At 34.4% G+C, this 16,704-nt stretch overlaps 1 protein-coding gene across 1 annotated transcript in view; it reads right to left on the bottom strand.

The window, feature by feature from the left end:
- SPEF2 (sperm flagellar 2) overlaps positions 1-16,704 on the bottom strand; it is a 59,177-nt gene that overhangs the window by 11,724 nt on the left and 30,749 nt on the right. Inside the window, exons 14-24 of the mRNA XM_075020573.1 lie at positions 15,809-15,882; positions 14,876-14,979; positions 13,768-14,015; positions 11,919-12,027; positions 10,935-11,092; positions 8,571-8,713; positions 6,936-7,063; positions 6,692-6,830; positions 4,116-4,253; positions 1,478-1,638; positions 448-631 (exon numbers count right to left, since the gene is read on the bottom strand). Of these exons, the coding sequence (XP_074876674.1) occupies positions 448-631; positions 1,478-1,638; positions 4,116-4,253; positions 6,692-6,830; positions 6,936-7,063; positions 8,571-8,713; positions 10,935-11,092; positions 11,919-12,027; positions 13,768-14,015; positions 14,876-14,979; positions 15,809-15,882 (1,586 nt within the window). The remainder of the gene's footprint in view (positions 1-447; positions 632-1,477; positions 1,639-4,115; positions 4,254-6,691; positions 6,831-6,935; positions 7,064-8,570; positions 8,714-10,934; positions 11,093-11,918; positions 12,028-13,767; positions 14,016-14,875; positions 14,980-15,808; positions 15,883-16,704) is intronic.

Here is a 16,704-nt window from a genome sequence, read left to right as displayed (position 1 = left end):
GAACCGAGAAACCAACCATTTGAAAAGCCCGCCTAATTTACTTTTAGCTATATATAAAAAAGAATGTAATCATAGCTTTTTAAGTTGTGCAAGGTTTGAGCAAATGTTGCATCACGGGATAAAACTTGTCCCCGTTTTCACGCTTCTATTGAGGGATAAGGGAAGAGTTTATCACGGAAGAAGTAGATATATAGAGTCAACATTCAAATTATTTCTCTCAGTAATGGAATGAAAGGGTCAGTTATAAATACAGAGGTGCTGATAATACAGAGATTCCAACATTTTCCTCATAGAAACACAAACCTATTCAATGGAAATATCAGTGGTGGAGCAAGAGGCATGAAATTGAGATACACAGTGTGTAGACTGTATGTTTAGGCTGCCTACTGAATGGGAAACTTTGACTGTTTGATCCAGAAATGTTGAAGTAAATAAAACATTCCTTACGATATTTGATACTGCTGTTACTGCTGTTTGCCATGTATCAGTAATAAGATTTTCATCTTTCCCCAGAGTGGCCACTCCATTTTCAGAATTCTCATCCTTAACACTCTTCTGTAGAGTTCCCTTGCTTTTTGACTTGATAATATTTATTTCTGGTGAAGGCAGTTTCCAAGAAACTAGAGGAATCCTTAAAAATAAAATGTAAGGCATAATTCACACTCCCCTTTATAAAAAGTGTTAATTTGTAACTACATTGGAGAATATGCTAAGAGAATGAGAATACTATTTTCAAAATTTGCCATAGCAACAGAAAAGGGATTAACTTTCCTTATGACCAAAAGTGGTGTAAGACAAGAAAACTGTCTAGTTTAACTACCGAAGCTAAGGAATAATAATAGATGGTTAAAACTATATCAGATGACTGTGTGATCTGCTAATATATTCCACAAGGGCTAGAAGCACAGACTCATTACTCAGATAGTTTCTAAATGAACTGTAAGTATTTTAAAAGAGCAAGTGTCAATATTGACAGCATTTTTGATATTGTGAATTATTTGGTGGTATCCCTTACCTTTTAATATGGCATTCAGTTTTGTGCATCTTTGTAGGTAACCTTGATTTATATTTGTCATTAGATAACTGATTTAATTATGTTTGTTGGTGCAAATTTTAAACCTGTTAATGTTCTATAATAATTTACGTTAGTTATGTGAGGATTGTGCTGGAAACTGTCAGCAATCCAGAGGGAAGTAGGAAACATTTCTATAGCAGGTTTCTTTCAAATGCAGATTTTAAAATGTTTTATAATTCAGAGATGCATTAATGAAAATTATATAGGTAAATCAGTAAAGAATCAGGGAAAAATTAAACCTATAACATGATTCAAGATTCATAATTTGACTATAATCCCTAGTTAAAAATTCTTATTTCCCCATCCTTTGAAATATACACACATCCATTTCCACATGCACCCACAAAAGTATCAGTGCATTGTATTTGTTGATATTTGTATAATTCAATAATGCATTTCTACCTTCTTGATTTGTTTTGCTCTTCTTTCTGTTCTTCATCAAAAATATCTAACAATGGGATTCTAGTAAAATCTTGAATGTCATCTGTTGGGATTTTTCCTTCCATTGCCCTATAATAGTCATGAAGAAGTCTCTTTGTATCTTGGAAACGATCCACTTCAACCTCAAGAAGAAAGGATAGAAAGATTGCAATTCAAAACAAGACAGAACAAATTTCTGATACATTTTTAAATACATGATAGCAGAAGCAATTCTAAAACCTAAGTGTCTGAGGGAGAGCAAGAAACATAACCATATTTGTTTGAAAATTTATAGCGTATTCAATGCATACTTCTATTTGCACCTATAGTGTCTTCACACTGATATTTCTAAGGATCAATAAAGCTCTTTGTTGTTAGAAAAGGAAAAATTATTTACAATAAATAATGTTTGATGCATTAAATTTAATTACAATATATATTGATATATATATATTTCTATAGTAGCAAGTATACTAGTACCAACAAATTATAGGGACCTTTTTGTTCAAAAGAAAAAAAATCCTTAATAGCATAAAATAAAAATGGTTAAGTGAAGGAGAAAATATTAAAAGCCATACTTTTTTTCTGGAACAAAGAAATCAACAGTCTTTACACACCTAAGTGTCTTGAAGATCTTTTTGTGTGAATCATCTTGGAAGAAATCAAGTAAGATTCAAAAACATTTAACACCTGTCATGTTTTGATTTATTGATACAGTATGGTCTTAGTTTCTAACTGACAAAACAGTACAAAATATTCATGGGAAAATGCACAAAACCACATTCGCAAAACAAAGGATAAAACCTTTGTGGTGTAAACCAGCACTTATCCATAAGTTAAGGAGAAAATACATTCTAGTATAACAGTGTGTACCCAGAAAGGTGAAAAGAAATCTGATAAAAGGCATTTATACAAATCTATGTGTTTATACAGCAACAGAACCACCTGGGGAATACATGTAACTTCCCACAGAAAAACCCACAGACGGAGAGCTCAAGACCAAAGAAGCCTATTTTTGGCTGCTTCTCAAACAAAGCCATAATATAAAGATATAGTTATTATATTTACAGTTCTGTAGTTCTAGCATTAATATTTCATTTATTTTGGGGAGTATATACTAAGTAAAGAAAGTAAAAATGGTTTACTTTGCATTTTTCTTTAGGAAAAAAAATGCTTATACATGGTTAATACATGCATTTGTAATTTTAAATAGCTATTTTGCATATCCACACATGACATATCAAATTAGATTCATAGTGAATCTCCACTGGACTGCATCATACATATCCATGAAATTCTGCTAGAAGAGAATTAGGATTGCAAAGTTATACATGAATATAAAGAAGAAAAAGAAAAGATTTAAGCTCAGCAATATTACTTTAATTTGGCTCTCATGCATATAATTCAAGATATATTTTTTAAATACTCAGTCCTATAAATATCTTAATTACCAGATGAATGTGGTTCAGTTAGTCAGCAGTTATTTCATATTTCAACCTCTCTCTTTAGTCAGTGGCCTTAAGTCTTTATTTAGGGCATTATTTAGACTTTTTGAAAACAGAGTTAATAATTTCCTTACTATAGCAACTGACTACTTCACAAACCTTGCATAAATTACCACAACACTCATATGAAATAAAAGAGTGGTTCCCTTGTTTATTAAACGTATAAAAATAACACAGAGGATTAAAGGGGAGGAAGCCCACCCTAAGCTGCTTAGGCCCAATTTTTCAGCCAAATTAGCATCACACTGCACATGTTTAAAGCACTGGTTTCATTGTCTTCTTTAAAGTTGCCAAAACTTTAACAGAATTGTCACTCAGTTTACATAACAGCCTGTCTAGTCTAGTGTATCCGAGGCCAGTCCAGCCCTAAACCAAATTTATGCACCTAGAACAGGAGTCACAGGGAAATCTTACTTTACTAAAGTAATTAATAATCAGACCAAATGAGAGGAAAGGCTTAATGTGGGGGAGGGGAGAGCCAACTAACAGAAGATGGTCTCTTGAAAACTTTAAAGTTAGATGTGTGAAAGGTGGGTTATATTTGAATGGATTTTCTCAAAAGCTACCAATTACATCACATTCTCACAAACATTCCTTGCAATTTTTTTTTCAGTCTGTACATAAAATTTCAAGCCACATTGGTGAAGTTACAACTGAAATAATTTTTTGATATGGAAAATACAGGACAACATTAGCAGCAAGTTGGTTTACAACAGCAGTGAATTATGTAATTTGTAAATTAAGAGCAGATGTTGATATGATCACAGAAGGATAAACAGCTCTAATATTTCTGTTACAAAACTCAGATGATTCACTGTACTGATAAAACTGCAAAAAGTAGCACTATACACTGCAGATTGAAAGTTTGGGGGTTGGACAATAACAATGGTATTTTTCTTAACCTTTTCTGCCTGCCAGTTAAATGTATGGAATGTCATCTGCTTTTTGTCTCTTAACTTTCTAGATAAATGAAGAAGAGGCATGAATATTTGCTTATCTAATTCTCAATCGCTTAATTATTTGGAGCCAACTGTATGAAATTCCTCCGAGGCTTACTGTCCTCCAAATCTAACTCATTGTCCCCTTTCATTGCAGACTCCATAGTGGATCCGTACCTGCATAAGTGAAAAGAAATGGTTCATAGCGATCCCCCTACGATCTGGTAGCCAGCCATCATTCATGATATCAGTGCGTTCCTGCTCTGCTTCTTCCCTTCTGTTATCACAGATATCCCAGAGAAGATCTCTTAAGTCCTAAAACACAAAATCAAATATGAGAAATAACTATGAATGAAAACTTAAATACCCTTTTTATATTTATTATTAAAAATTGTGGGGCTTTGCCTGTGCATAGGGCATCTTCCCATTTGGGGCTTTTTCTTTATTGTTATAGATGTTAAAGCCCGGTCAAGAAGTCATATGCTTACAGACAGCTGAAAGAAATTAGCTTTACAAATGTGCCAGAGAAAAGAATACAAAGGTGTGAGATGAATGTGTAGGCTGCCTCGCTTTCCTCAGGCAGAGAAGACCATCTAGGCTAGACAAAGATGTAAAAATATGAATAGCTAAGCTCCCAACTGCACCAATAGCTTTCCACTTGAATGGTTTGCTAATACACTTACAAGAAGAATAAGGGGATGTGCAATATGAAAAATTCTGAGAAAATTGTGTCAACACTCAAGTATTCTTCCAATTTGGACAGCTCCATGACATTTTTCCTTAACATTCTTTATAACTAAGTGCTCTTCACCTATATCTAATAACAGCACTATGTGGCTCACTGACAGCACTGAAGATATACTAAGCATACAACATGCATGCAAACCCTCTGCTCTCCATTGCCATCTCTGCATGGAAATAGTGAGACAGACCTCTAAATAATAAGAGGTGATGGGAAGAGAAGAGTGCTGTTAAATGCTGTGCTAAGGTAGGCTAAGATGAGCTGTCTCTTGGGCTCCAAGCAGTTCTACACCACCTGACCTGTTCTGGGATCAAGAGAAAACATGTTCCAGACTACTAGCCCTGCAATGAGTTTAGACTTCAGGTGGTAAGTGATTCCATATTCACCAGGTCTTGGTCTCAGCCTAATATGTCAGATCTTATTCCTCTCCCTTGTCCAAAGACTTCAGACAAATCCATTTGTCCTCTGTTAGACAAAACGCACAGGGAAGCTGACAAATGAGTAGTCCTTGGGCTAAATAACACATCAGTGAAGGTAGCCAAGGTGAAGGCTATCAAATATTCATGGCTGTCCACATTGTAGGATATACACGTAAGGATACACTATGAATAAAAAAGATATACACATACAACTTATCTGTTTTGCAGTGGTGTGTCAACCTTGGCTGGCTGACAGGTGTCCACCAAGCTGCTCTATCACTCCCCCTCCTCACAGGACAGGGGGAGAAAATATGATCGAAAAGTTCGTGGGTCAAGATGATGAGGGAGAGATCACTTCCCCGTTACGGTCATATGCAAAACAGACTTGACTTCAGGGAATTAATTTAGTTTATTGCCAATTAGTCACAGAGCAGAACAGTGAGAAATAGAACAAAACTAAAAACACATTTCCCCCACCCCTTCTTCCCGGGCCCCACTTCATTCCTGACTCTTCTGCCTCCTGTCCCCAAGTGGTGCATGGAGGAGGGGAATGGGGGGGTTGTGATGAGTTCATTATGCATTGTCTCTGCCTCTCCTTCCTCCTCATACTCTTCCCCTGCTCCAGTGTGGGGGGTCCCTCTCATGGATACAGTCCTTCATGAACTTCTCCAACATGGGTCTTTCCCATGGGCTGCAGTTCTTCAAGAACTGCCCCAGCATTGGTCCCTTTGTCTGTGTGCAGTACTCCAGGATCGTACTGCTCCAGCATGGGTCCCCCATGGGCCACAGGTCCTGCCAGAACACCTGCTCCTGCGTGATGATGATTTTTAAGTCCTCTACTTCATTCTATTGAAATAATGCTATACAAAAGGAGGTCCGATGATTTTTCCATCTCAGTGAATTCATCCATGATTCCACCAATGTTCCCTTCAACTAACAATGTCGCTAGCATTTTTTTTTCCTTTTCTTGGAGCATTTCCTGATATGATTTCAACTAAAAATCTGTTTTCAACTAAAAGTCTGTTCTGAAATACGAATCTAATAAATTCAAAGACAGCTCTACTTCCTGCCTATGTTAAACTTGTTAGGACCTTTAGTCCTATGGATTTTTGTGAAAAAGAACTCTCAGGACATGTATGACCTAGCAAAGCTCTACCTGAATCAAAACATTTCAAAGAAATTCTCTGTACTTTGTATGAATCAGTTTTAGAAAACATATATTACCATATATCATTTATGGAAAAACTAACTGACTGCCAAGATTTGTTAGAATGTGATAGAAATGCCCAAACTTGTGAGTAAAATCTCTGAAAACCATAAAACATAAAAAAAAAGAATGCAGAGAAATATTTATTTTACAATGTGCCAGAATACCACAGTATAACCTAAAAAAAGAAGCAAAACATAAGAAAGATATGGCCAAACCCCAGAGAAATAACTCTGAAGAACACTTTATGTGCAAGAGGAAGTGAATTAGTTTAAGAGGAGTGGTAAAAAGGAAAAAGATGTAAATAATATCATTCATGTTACATCAAGCTTGTATACAGTGAATAAGACTTTAGGGTATATTATAACATTTGCCATTTACTTACAGTAACTCTTTGGTGTAGTTCTGCTTTTGTCTCCTCATCTTCTCGCAGGTCATCAGCAATTGAATTATAATCTGTTTGCCACTGAGATACAAACTCCTGCTTAAGGTCTGGATGCTTCAAATAATCTTGGAATTTTTTTCTGTAAATTATGGTAAAAATAATTTTGGTGTTAAAGGCATTTAGAATGCCACATAAAAAATATAAAATACTAATATTAATGTAATAAGCCACTGTTTCTACTCACCTAATGTCTGCTAAGTAATAAATCACAGAGTGCTGTTCATCCCTTAGACATCTAAGTATAGTTTTGATGGCATTCATATATGCATGTTCTACCATTTCCCAGTAAGGTACTAAAAAATCAGGTATTTCCTGTGAATTTTTGAAAACACCAAAATTAATTGATATATTTCTTGGTAACCCATTTAGCTGTAGCATTAGCAAATATAAGAAAGATTATTTCATTAAATCATATTACTGATTTTTTTTAATGTATATTTCTTTTGCTTTACAACTATTTACAACTGATCATACACGCTGTACCAACATATAGTTTATCCTGTGCATTTCTTTGGAAAAAAGTGGCAGTACTCAAAATGAATGGGAAATTCCAGCAATTCCTCCAATATCTGTGGGTTTGGATATACTCATTAACTAAGTGAAGATTAGTTTAGTGAAGATAAGTACTAAGTGAGTACTTAAGTATCAAAATTTGGTGGTACACAACTGTTCAAGCTGGTAAAAATCTAATCTGATCGTATAGTATTGCAAAAGTGACATTTGACTGACTGACTGTCATGAGGAGCAAAATAAGGCCCATGGCCATAGGAAACCCAGCATATGCGAGCTAATGGCAGTCATGAAGGCAAAACTGGTAAATATTAGGAAAAGAATTACAGAATAAAATACAAAGTATCATTATGCACCTTTCAAATCTACATCTCAAATACTCTACGCAGTCCCAGTTCCTGATCTCAAAAAATTTACAGTAGAACTAGAGCAGACAGACAGAAGGGCAAGAATCATGACTGAATATATGAACTGCTCCACAGGAGGAGAGTTAAACAGATTATGACTGCATTGGAGAAGCAAAGCAACACTGAGCAAAATGAAGATGTAACAGACACCTATCACATCTTAAATACCTTCAGAGGATGATTATAGAATTATTATTCATTGTATCTCACAATAAAGAATGAGGGTCATCAAATCACCCAAGCAAACAACAGGTTTAAAGCAAAGAGGCAGAAATATTTTTTTTGGAATGAGCGTAATAACACAGGCTATATCATGGAGTCCAAAAAGTAAATTGCTTCAAAAAGAGGAACTAGACATAATCACAGAAGAAAAGTCTATTGAGAGCTACTAAACACAAAGATGCAGATATAAAGCCATCTCAGGAAACCCCTAATTTTCAGATCATTGGAAACTAGGAAGATGTCCTCAGGGAAAACATGTTAGAAAAAAGTATCCTAGGAGAAAGATCAATGCACACTCTCCCCATTCTTACATTCTTTCTACGAGATCCACAACTGGCCCTTGTCAGAGACAGGAAACTGACCTAGTAAGTCTATGCCAGCATTTCTGGCATAGTATTATTATTTTGGAATCCATGTGCTATTGTTCATCATCATTGTGAAGAATTTAGAAAAAAACAATGATCAAAATATTAAAGTGTGTGTCTTTAATTTATATATTTTAGTAGCAACTGTTATTTATATTTTTAGATATTTGTAATACAGTACCAGTGCATCTTTCATTGAAAAATACTGAAGAAAACAACATGCAATGAGACAAAAGGTTTAGGTAGAATATGCATAAAATACTAAGAAAAATATGTACTTTGATATCTGAGAGTTTTAATCATGAATGCATGTACCTTGGGAAGTGGTTCATCTACATAAATCCATTCATCTGATCCTGGATCAATTGGCGGTGGTGCCACAGGAATGGGAGGAAGCAGATCTTGACGTGTAACTGGTAAAAGCTTTTTTCCTGAAGATATTTCTTGAGCAGACCCTTCTATATGAACATACGATTAGTACCTTCAAACATATTTTAAGTATCACTAAACAGAATTAAACATCTATGCTACTCTGCAAGTTCAAAATAATGGAACCGATTCAATATTTCATTACTCAGGCGTTGTTCATCAAAAACCATACTAATCAAATCAGTGATGCCATAGTTCTAAAATCACTTTCCAGTTAAGCTTATATTTCGCAGGACTGATACTTTTCTAAAACCATCACTGTGAGAAAAACAGGAAGATAATGAATTAGTATGTATGCATATGGAACAAATTCTTTACCAGGTAAACCAAGGCCAGTGGTGTTGATACAATTCTGAGATTCTTTACAACTATCATGATTTCAAGGACTCCCTGCTTTATTAAATAACAGTTGTAAACACTTACAGCTTCCATGTTAGACTTAGGAAAGAGTGAATCAAGAAAAACAAACACTGAAGATGGAACAAACAGATAAATTGAGCTAAATTTGGCCTAATTTGGGAAATACACGTTACCCTGAGAAGAAGCTGAGAAGTATGAAAGACGATGGATAGGAAAAAAGAAAGAGACAGAAAAGATCATGTGTAGAAAAAGAAACAAGTGAAAAACTAACCTGCTAACCTATAGTATAGCAAAATAATTCTGCATGTAGTTAGCAGCTTCAGAGCATGATTCAACCCTAGGATCTGAACTGACCTCTGGAAAGATATCAGCATCTCCTCAGTGACCACAGAAGGATCCTACAACAACTAAATCTTTAAGTTAACATTAATTAACTGCTCAGAATCATGTGCGTGAATTCTGGCCAGTTTTGCTGTGGATTTGAAAATATTCAAAGAAAATAAATAGGTTTGCATTAAACCACTGTTGTAACAGTCTTGTCTTTTTGTTTGAAAGAAGCTTAACATTTAAAGAATAGATATGTTTTGTTTTAATTTAAGTGTGACAATACTGCCTCTGAAAAACACTGTCTTGCTGGGTGCTTCAATGGAAAAACTGCTATCATTCTCCCGATTTAAATTTATAAAAAGAACAAAACCCTTGGCCACATAAAATATTCCAGCTACTTCAGTTTCTGCTAAATATTTTGAGAATGAGAATCTGTATTTAGCTTTACCATGTCACTCCCAGAATGCTGCTGATGTCTGACTCATTAATATACATTCTCAGACCTCTGTTCTGCTTATATAAACCTAATAGTGAAGGACAGCTTGGTATCTATCAACATAAATATGAAATTAGTCATTATTAACCGACCACAGGGATTATTTCTCCACGGGGAGTAAATAGTCCTTACAGTACTTCTACAAGATAGCTAGATTCTAACCAGAAAATCTCAACTCCATTTGCATCAATAGGAATTTTGCCATTAACTCCAGCAGGGCTATGAATTGTATCAAGGACATAAAAAAACCCAATTCCAACCAGGTGCTGCTTTGAAAACGTTCCATCCAGTTTTCCGTCAGGTGTGATATCTCCAAGAATTTTTCATGAACTGGAAACCTTGTGCAGGAGGTCTAAACTTTTACTGGTAGTGCTTTTCAAGACAATAGGTTTTTTTGGTTTTGGGGGGTGGGGGGCATAGAAGACACAACAAGACTTTCTTGTAATAATTGTGAAGAAAAAACCTGGTTATTCAGAAGTCCTGGTTTACTTGAAGCATCTTTTCCCCTGGATACTTCATCTTTTTTGCTTTTTAATTTTTAAATGATTCTTTCCTTTGGGGTAATTAAGAAAAAAAATGGAATAAGCATGCACCAAAACACATGCCAAAATCACTCCAAGTTATCCATGTTTTTAAGCTGCTGCTGATAAATGAATATATGTTAATAATGGCAAGTTAGTCTTTCTTATACCATTATGCTATCCCACATGGTGAAGATGCTAGCTGCAATATTTAAACCAGGAAGAAAGGACTGAATTTAGTAATCCTTTACTTTATGGAATTTAAATAAATCCAACTGACACTTTCTTTTAAATATTTTAAAACTTTTTCTCAAATGATCTTTACAATTATGTGAAATTGGTCCATATCCTCTGAAAAGGTAAAAATACAACAGAAAAGTTCAGAGTTCTGGTGCAGTTATCATTAACTTACACATCCCCAAAGTCTTGCAGGGCCAGTGACAACTGATGTTTCCATATAGTTTTATATATTAATTATTAGTGTTAATTATAAAGAACAAAGTCTTTTCTTACTGAACTGTAAAAAGTAAGAATAGGAAAACTTACTTCTATTCTGTTTTTTGGCAATTTCTTCCATTATAATTTCCTTCACTGTTTCACACACAAGACTTTCTTCTGTCTCTGCATTGACTTTAACTAGAGTACTTTGATGGACTGAAAACCATTTCTCTAATTTTGGCCATGTGTCTAGAAAGCTTGAAATTCTACAAAAATCATTTTAATGCATAAAATTAAAATCTAACTAATGGAAAATCAAACATTTTCCCAAATTAATAAACAAAAGAAAAAGCAAACCATCTAATTTAATACTAAAACAAATCCAGGTAATATTCTTTGCAAAATAATACTCTATCCACATCAAACCCTTAATTTTCAACACAGGAGAACTTTCAAAATCCTGCTGTTAACTAGTCTTATATATTTCTTACTCTTTCTTGTCACAAGCTAAACCTACTTTCTTATATCACAACTAAAACAATAATAATCAATAATAAATTAGTCTGAAATAGTTAATAGTATCAAATATTTGGAAACAAAACTTGTTCTTGATTTTGCTCTTTATGTAAAGTTAAACATCAAATGATTCAGTAAAAAATAGAAAACTGATTGTTTTTTATAAACATAAAAGTGGAAGATACCATTTTAGAAAATCTGCAATTGAAATCAAGTGCATTTCACTCAAGGGCATTCACATGATGTATGACATATGTCAGATATATGTATGCGTAGATACATATATATACGTATATGTATACATATGGTTCATGGTTCATGCAATATATATCTGAAAAAGAAATTCTCCTTGGAAGAATACCCTGGAAATGCACAACACAAGAATTCTTAACTATTAGGATTATTTATATTGTGCCAAAAATGAAAGTACTCTTTAGGCTCCATGTTAGAGGAACTCCTAAGTAAATTCTTAACATCAGGCATGTCAGTACTATCATGGATCACATATGAGATTCAGATTAATTACATGCCTAAACATCTGGCTGAAGCAACTTTTTTGTACTTCATATAACATACCTATATAGAACCTGGTCCCTGGCTAAGTCTATCTTCTCTTCTAGGATTTCAGCATCTGAATTTTTATTGTTGTTCTCCTGTTCGGTTTGAGATGACTTCAATTTATTTGCTGTGTGGAAAACAGGATATATGAGCATACATTGAAAAAGGCAATTATGCAGGTAGTTATTCACCCAAAGCAAGGTAATTATTAAAAGAAAAATTTCAGTGTTCCTTGATATTACATTTCTCCATTTAAAAATTGGGTACCAAACTTCCTAAAAGAAAGCAAAGTCAGGGAAATATAAAATTAAACTGGAAAGGACCTGAAGACAGTGTCTGCCTCTTCCTCTGTTTAAATGCATAGCCAATTATAACAATAACATATCCTGATGGATACTTTGCATTCATAGAAATCTCCAGTCGTAGAGTACATTCCTGTAGGTGGACTGTTTCAGGTTTATCTATTGTACCAGTTACAAGGTGTTTTCCCAGTCTAATCTGAATCTTCCTTGAAGTAACTAGTCCTTTTCACAACAATGGGCACATATTCCACTGCATCAGAAGACAAGGTATTCTCTCTCTCTGAGTCTTCTCTAAAGTTAAAAAACACTCTTATTGATCAGAAATAAGCCAATTTTTATATATTTGATTTTTTTATTGTTCTTTTGACTCTTTCTATCACCACATGACATCTTACGAAAAAAATTGTTTGAATTTCTGAGATTACATCAGGTATTATGACATTTTCAAAGTTTTTTGGCAACACAAGTTCTTTAAATTAACAAGAATTTCCAGTGTCTATAGATTTATCTGTACCGCATTGTTAGCAGAAGCTCTAATGATTTTACCTCATCGTCACTCCTACCTATACATAAAAGTTAAGAGTAGATGGTGCTTTAGTTCAAGCCATGTGCCGTGTAAATGCTGCAGTGAAAACAATGAAAAGGAATCTCCTTATAATTTGGACAATATGGGACATAAAAAAAAGAACTTTGGTTTTGCCAAGGTGAGTAAGGGCAATTAAAAATGTGTGGTCTGGAAGTGAAACAGCCCTCTAAAAAGCCTTTGATGCCTTTGCCTTTTTGGCCAAAACTGACAATTTCTGATTGTTCACTGACTAACTTTAGACAAGACAAAGGCAGTAATCAATAGGGAATGAATGTTGGCACTCCCAGGGAATGAATGTTGGCACATCACTTTGTTTAAAATTTCCTTCAGCCCTTTCCAAATGTGTCTCCTGGAGAAAAATACTATTTACACACACTCATTTGTAATGAGGCATATTTCTGTATCTGTTGTTAACTTGTGTTTTTTCCAGCTGCTGTTTTATTTGATGTCTAACACCAGCCACTGTGCTATCTCTGGTCCAGTGAGAATTCAGTACAAATATAACAAGTATATACACATGCACTTGCACACTTCTGATCTGCCTCTGAAACAAATAAAAGTTATTGAAATAATATGGAAGAATTCAAGGTGATAATACACAATGAAAGTGATACTGTGAGATGTAGAGAAATTGTACAGTAATGCTATTTTACTCCAATAAGTACAACTTAGAGTTATAACTGGTTAATAATGCTTGGGATTAATGTGTTACTCATACTTAGTCATGTACTTTTAGACAGCTGAAGTTAAAAGGGGCCTTAGAAATGGAGAACAAAGCTGTCAAGAAATCTAAACAATTTCTAATTTCATAATTGTCAGAGGAAAATATAGAGATTATATAATTTAGTATTTTTAATTAAAATATGCAACTTGCTAAGCGCTCACAATTTAGCCATTTCAGTATTATAACAATCTTTACATTCCCCATACATCAGAATCTGCTTGCCATTTTACTTTGTTAAAATAGTTGAAAACTTACATTTCAAATTAGCCAGACGTTTCAGTACTGCAGTGTCTGAAATATCCAATAATACAGAAACATCAAATGCAGGTGAGGTAACAGGAGGCTTGTTAGGGGCTCTGGGATCTGTGACAAGTGAGAGCTTTCCAGAATTTGCATCTTTTGTTTCTGGATCAATCCCTGTATAGGCTTTTTCAAATAGTTTTGCCTGATTAATTGTCATTGGAAACCCATCCACAATCCACCCCTTCTCTGGTGGTGTTTGGCTAAAAGTAAATGAAGGACCAGAATTATACATTGAATTGATAGCATAATAATAACAACTAAAGAAGAGCTTGTCATAGCAGTCTTTCATTCTGAATTTAGTATATTAAATATCATGATGAATACAGAATGACGGACATAATTAAACTGTAAAGCAATGGATTTTAAATCAGAAAAATAACCTCAAGCCTAACTAAAAGTGAAAAAAATCAAAACCAAAACAATTTTTGCTGTTTGATAAAAAAAGGTTTCAAAAACACTCTCTATACAGACTATGATCAGAGGTGTAATTTCCCTATTTTGTCTACTAACTTTTCCACTAATGTAACAAATAGAAAAATCTGTTTTGTAACCTTAAAACATACTAATGGGAGTAATATAACTTAAATGGTATTCATGTGGGAACTTAAGTGCTAATTGCACATCAGGGTAGTTGAGACAATTTTCTGCCAAACAAGTAGACAAAAAAAAAAGTAACCTAACTGCAGAAGTATGAATACTTGGACTATGCATTTCACAAAATCTAAAAGAAAAAATACTAGCATGTACTGAATAGCTTCCAACTAAGAAACAAGATAGAGACATTAGTTATATTTAATGACTATGTGATAGTTGTGTATATTTTTACTTACCTTCAGCAGTGTACAATAATGTCTGCATAATTTAGGGCTAGACTCTACTGCTAGCATTCTACTGCTAGCATAAAATGAGCATTAACTAACTTCACTAATTAGCTCCACTTTCCAAGTTGAAGACTCCAGTGTTTAAAAAATATCTTAATAAGAGAAATGGCTGAATTTGGACTACATCTGGATAATTACGTTGTAAATAAGTGAGGGAAAAAAGCTATACAGTTTCATACTTAATGGCTTCCAATAGGATGTCAATTAGTAATTCATCAGGAATACTTTTTCCTTTCTTCAACAATTTCTGTGATGCGGCACCAAGCTGGGCACGTACAGATAGCTGTGGAAGAGTGCAGAGTAAGATTAATTTGCTCAGAACATTCACAACATTCACTGTTAATAAGAGTATGAGTCTACTTTATATATTATACATTATTTATTTATTTATTTATTTATTTAAATTTAATGTTTATTGTGTGATTTGTTTATATTTAATATTTATTGTTATCTATTAAGGAGAAATAGTTTCAACTGATATGAAAAAGGCCTAAATGAAATCTCCAACTGATTTCCATCATTACACCCATGGAAATGCCAGACAGAAACAAGGTTGAGAAACAAAGGATATGAAGGCCAAGAAATAAAAAATTAAGTGTCCTGGTTCTAAGCTTATTCTGATTTTCAGTACCATAAATCCACTGACAGTTTCCTACAGCAGCATTTAACTTCACTAGTTCTACAGGGATGCTTTCATATCTTAGCTTTCGAAGTATTTTCAAGTGAGCAATAAAGTCAAAGAGATCATTGTAGAATTAAATTTTTTTGAACGTAAAGAGAAGAAACCTTGTCAAGGAATGAATGATCTGCTTGGCAGCAGCAAGATCAGGAATATATTTTTGCTAACTCAGAAATTACATAGGAAGTACCATATCTTATGTTAATGGGACATTTAACAAGAAAATATAGAACTTTAACAATATGTACAACTCTAACCAACATACACAGGAATAGATTTTCACAATAAACCCTTTTCATATTTCATACAGAAAATGCTTGCAGTAAGGACAACAAATTAATTCAGAATGATGAAAGGGTGTCACTATTTAAGTCATTTAACCTTTTTAACTAATGCATCTTTATAAAGTAGAAGCTAAAATTGGATTACAAACCTTGGATAGGCCATCCTGACTGCTATCTGATATGAACTCTTGCCCAGATGGATCCTTTTTGACAGGACAATTTCCTAAAATAGGTATATTATAAAGTTTTACAGTTCTATTACTATAATATTTATTACTATAGATGAATAAGAAAAGTATATGCCTCATTATTGTTCTTTGAACAAATCAATATAGAAGGTTTATACAATTGTAGAATCATAAGATCATTGATTAATTCAGGTTAGAAGCAACTTCTGGAGGTTCAAGCAATCTTCTGCTTAAAGTGGCATCAGTTAAAAGGTCAGACCAGGTAGCTCAGTTGTCTACCCAGTTTGATGTTTACAACCTCCAAGGATGGAGACTACACTGCCTCTCAGACAATTTGTTCCGATGTTTGATGGTTCTCATGCAGAAAAGGCCTTGTCTTATGTCTAGTCAGAAGTGCAACAAGAAGGACTTTTACAGGTATCTCCATAGCAAAAGGAAAGCTAGGGAAAAAGTGGGCCTGCTGAAAGAGACATGCAAAAAGACTGAGGTATCCCAAGCCCCTGAGACTAGGAGGAAAGTCTGCAGCAAGAAAGATTTACCCTTGGTGGAGGGGGATCAGCTTAAGGAACACTTAAAGAAACTGGAAGTACACAAGACCATGGGACCTGATGGCATATACCCACACATGCTGAGGGACCTGGCCAATGTCACTGCTAGGCCACTCTCAATAATCTTTGAAAGGTCCTGGTGACTGGGGGAGATTCCTAGGACTAGAAGAATGCAACTGCCACTCCCCTCTTCAAGGAAAGCAAGGGGGAATTGGGGATGTACAAGCCAGCCAGCCTCCCTTTAGTCCCTACGAACTGATGGAGCAAATAAGCATGGAAACCATTCCCAAGTATATTAAGGACAAGAAG

This window comes from Buteo buteo, chromosome Z (genome assembly GCF_964188355.1).
Source record: "Buteo buteo chromosome Z, bButBut1.hap1.1, whole genome shotgun sequence".
In the NCBI taxonomy this organism is placed as follows: Eukaryota; Metazoa; Chordata; class Aves; order Accipitriformes; family Accipitridae; genus Buteo; species Buteo buteo.
The sequence above is the reverse complement of the archived record's forward strand: the minus strand, read 5'-3'. Positions and strand labels throughout refer to the sequence as shown.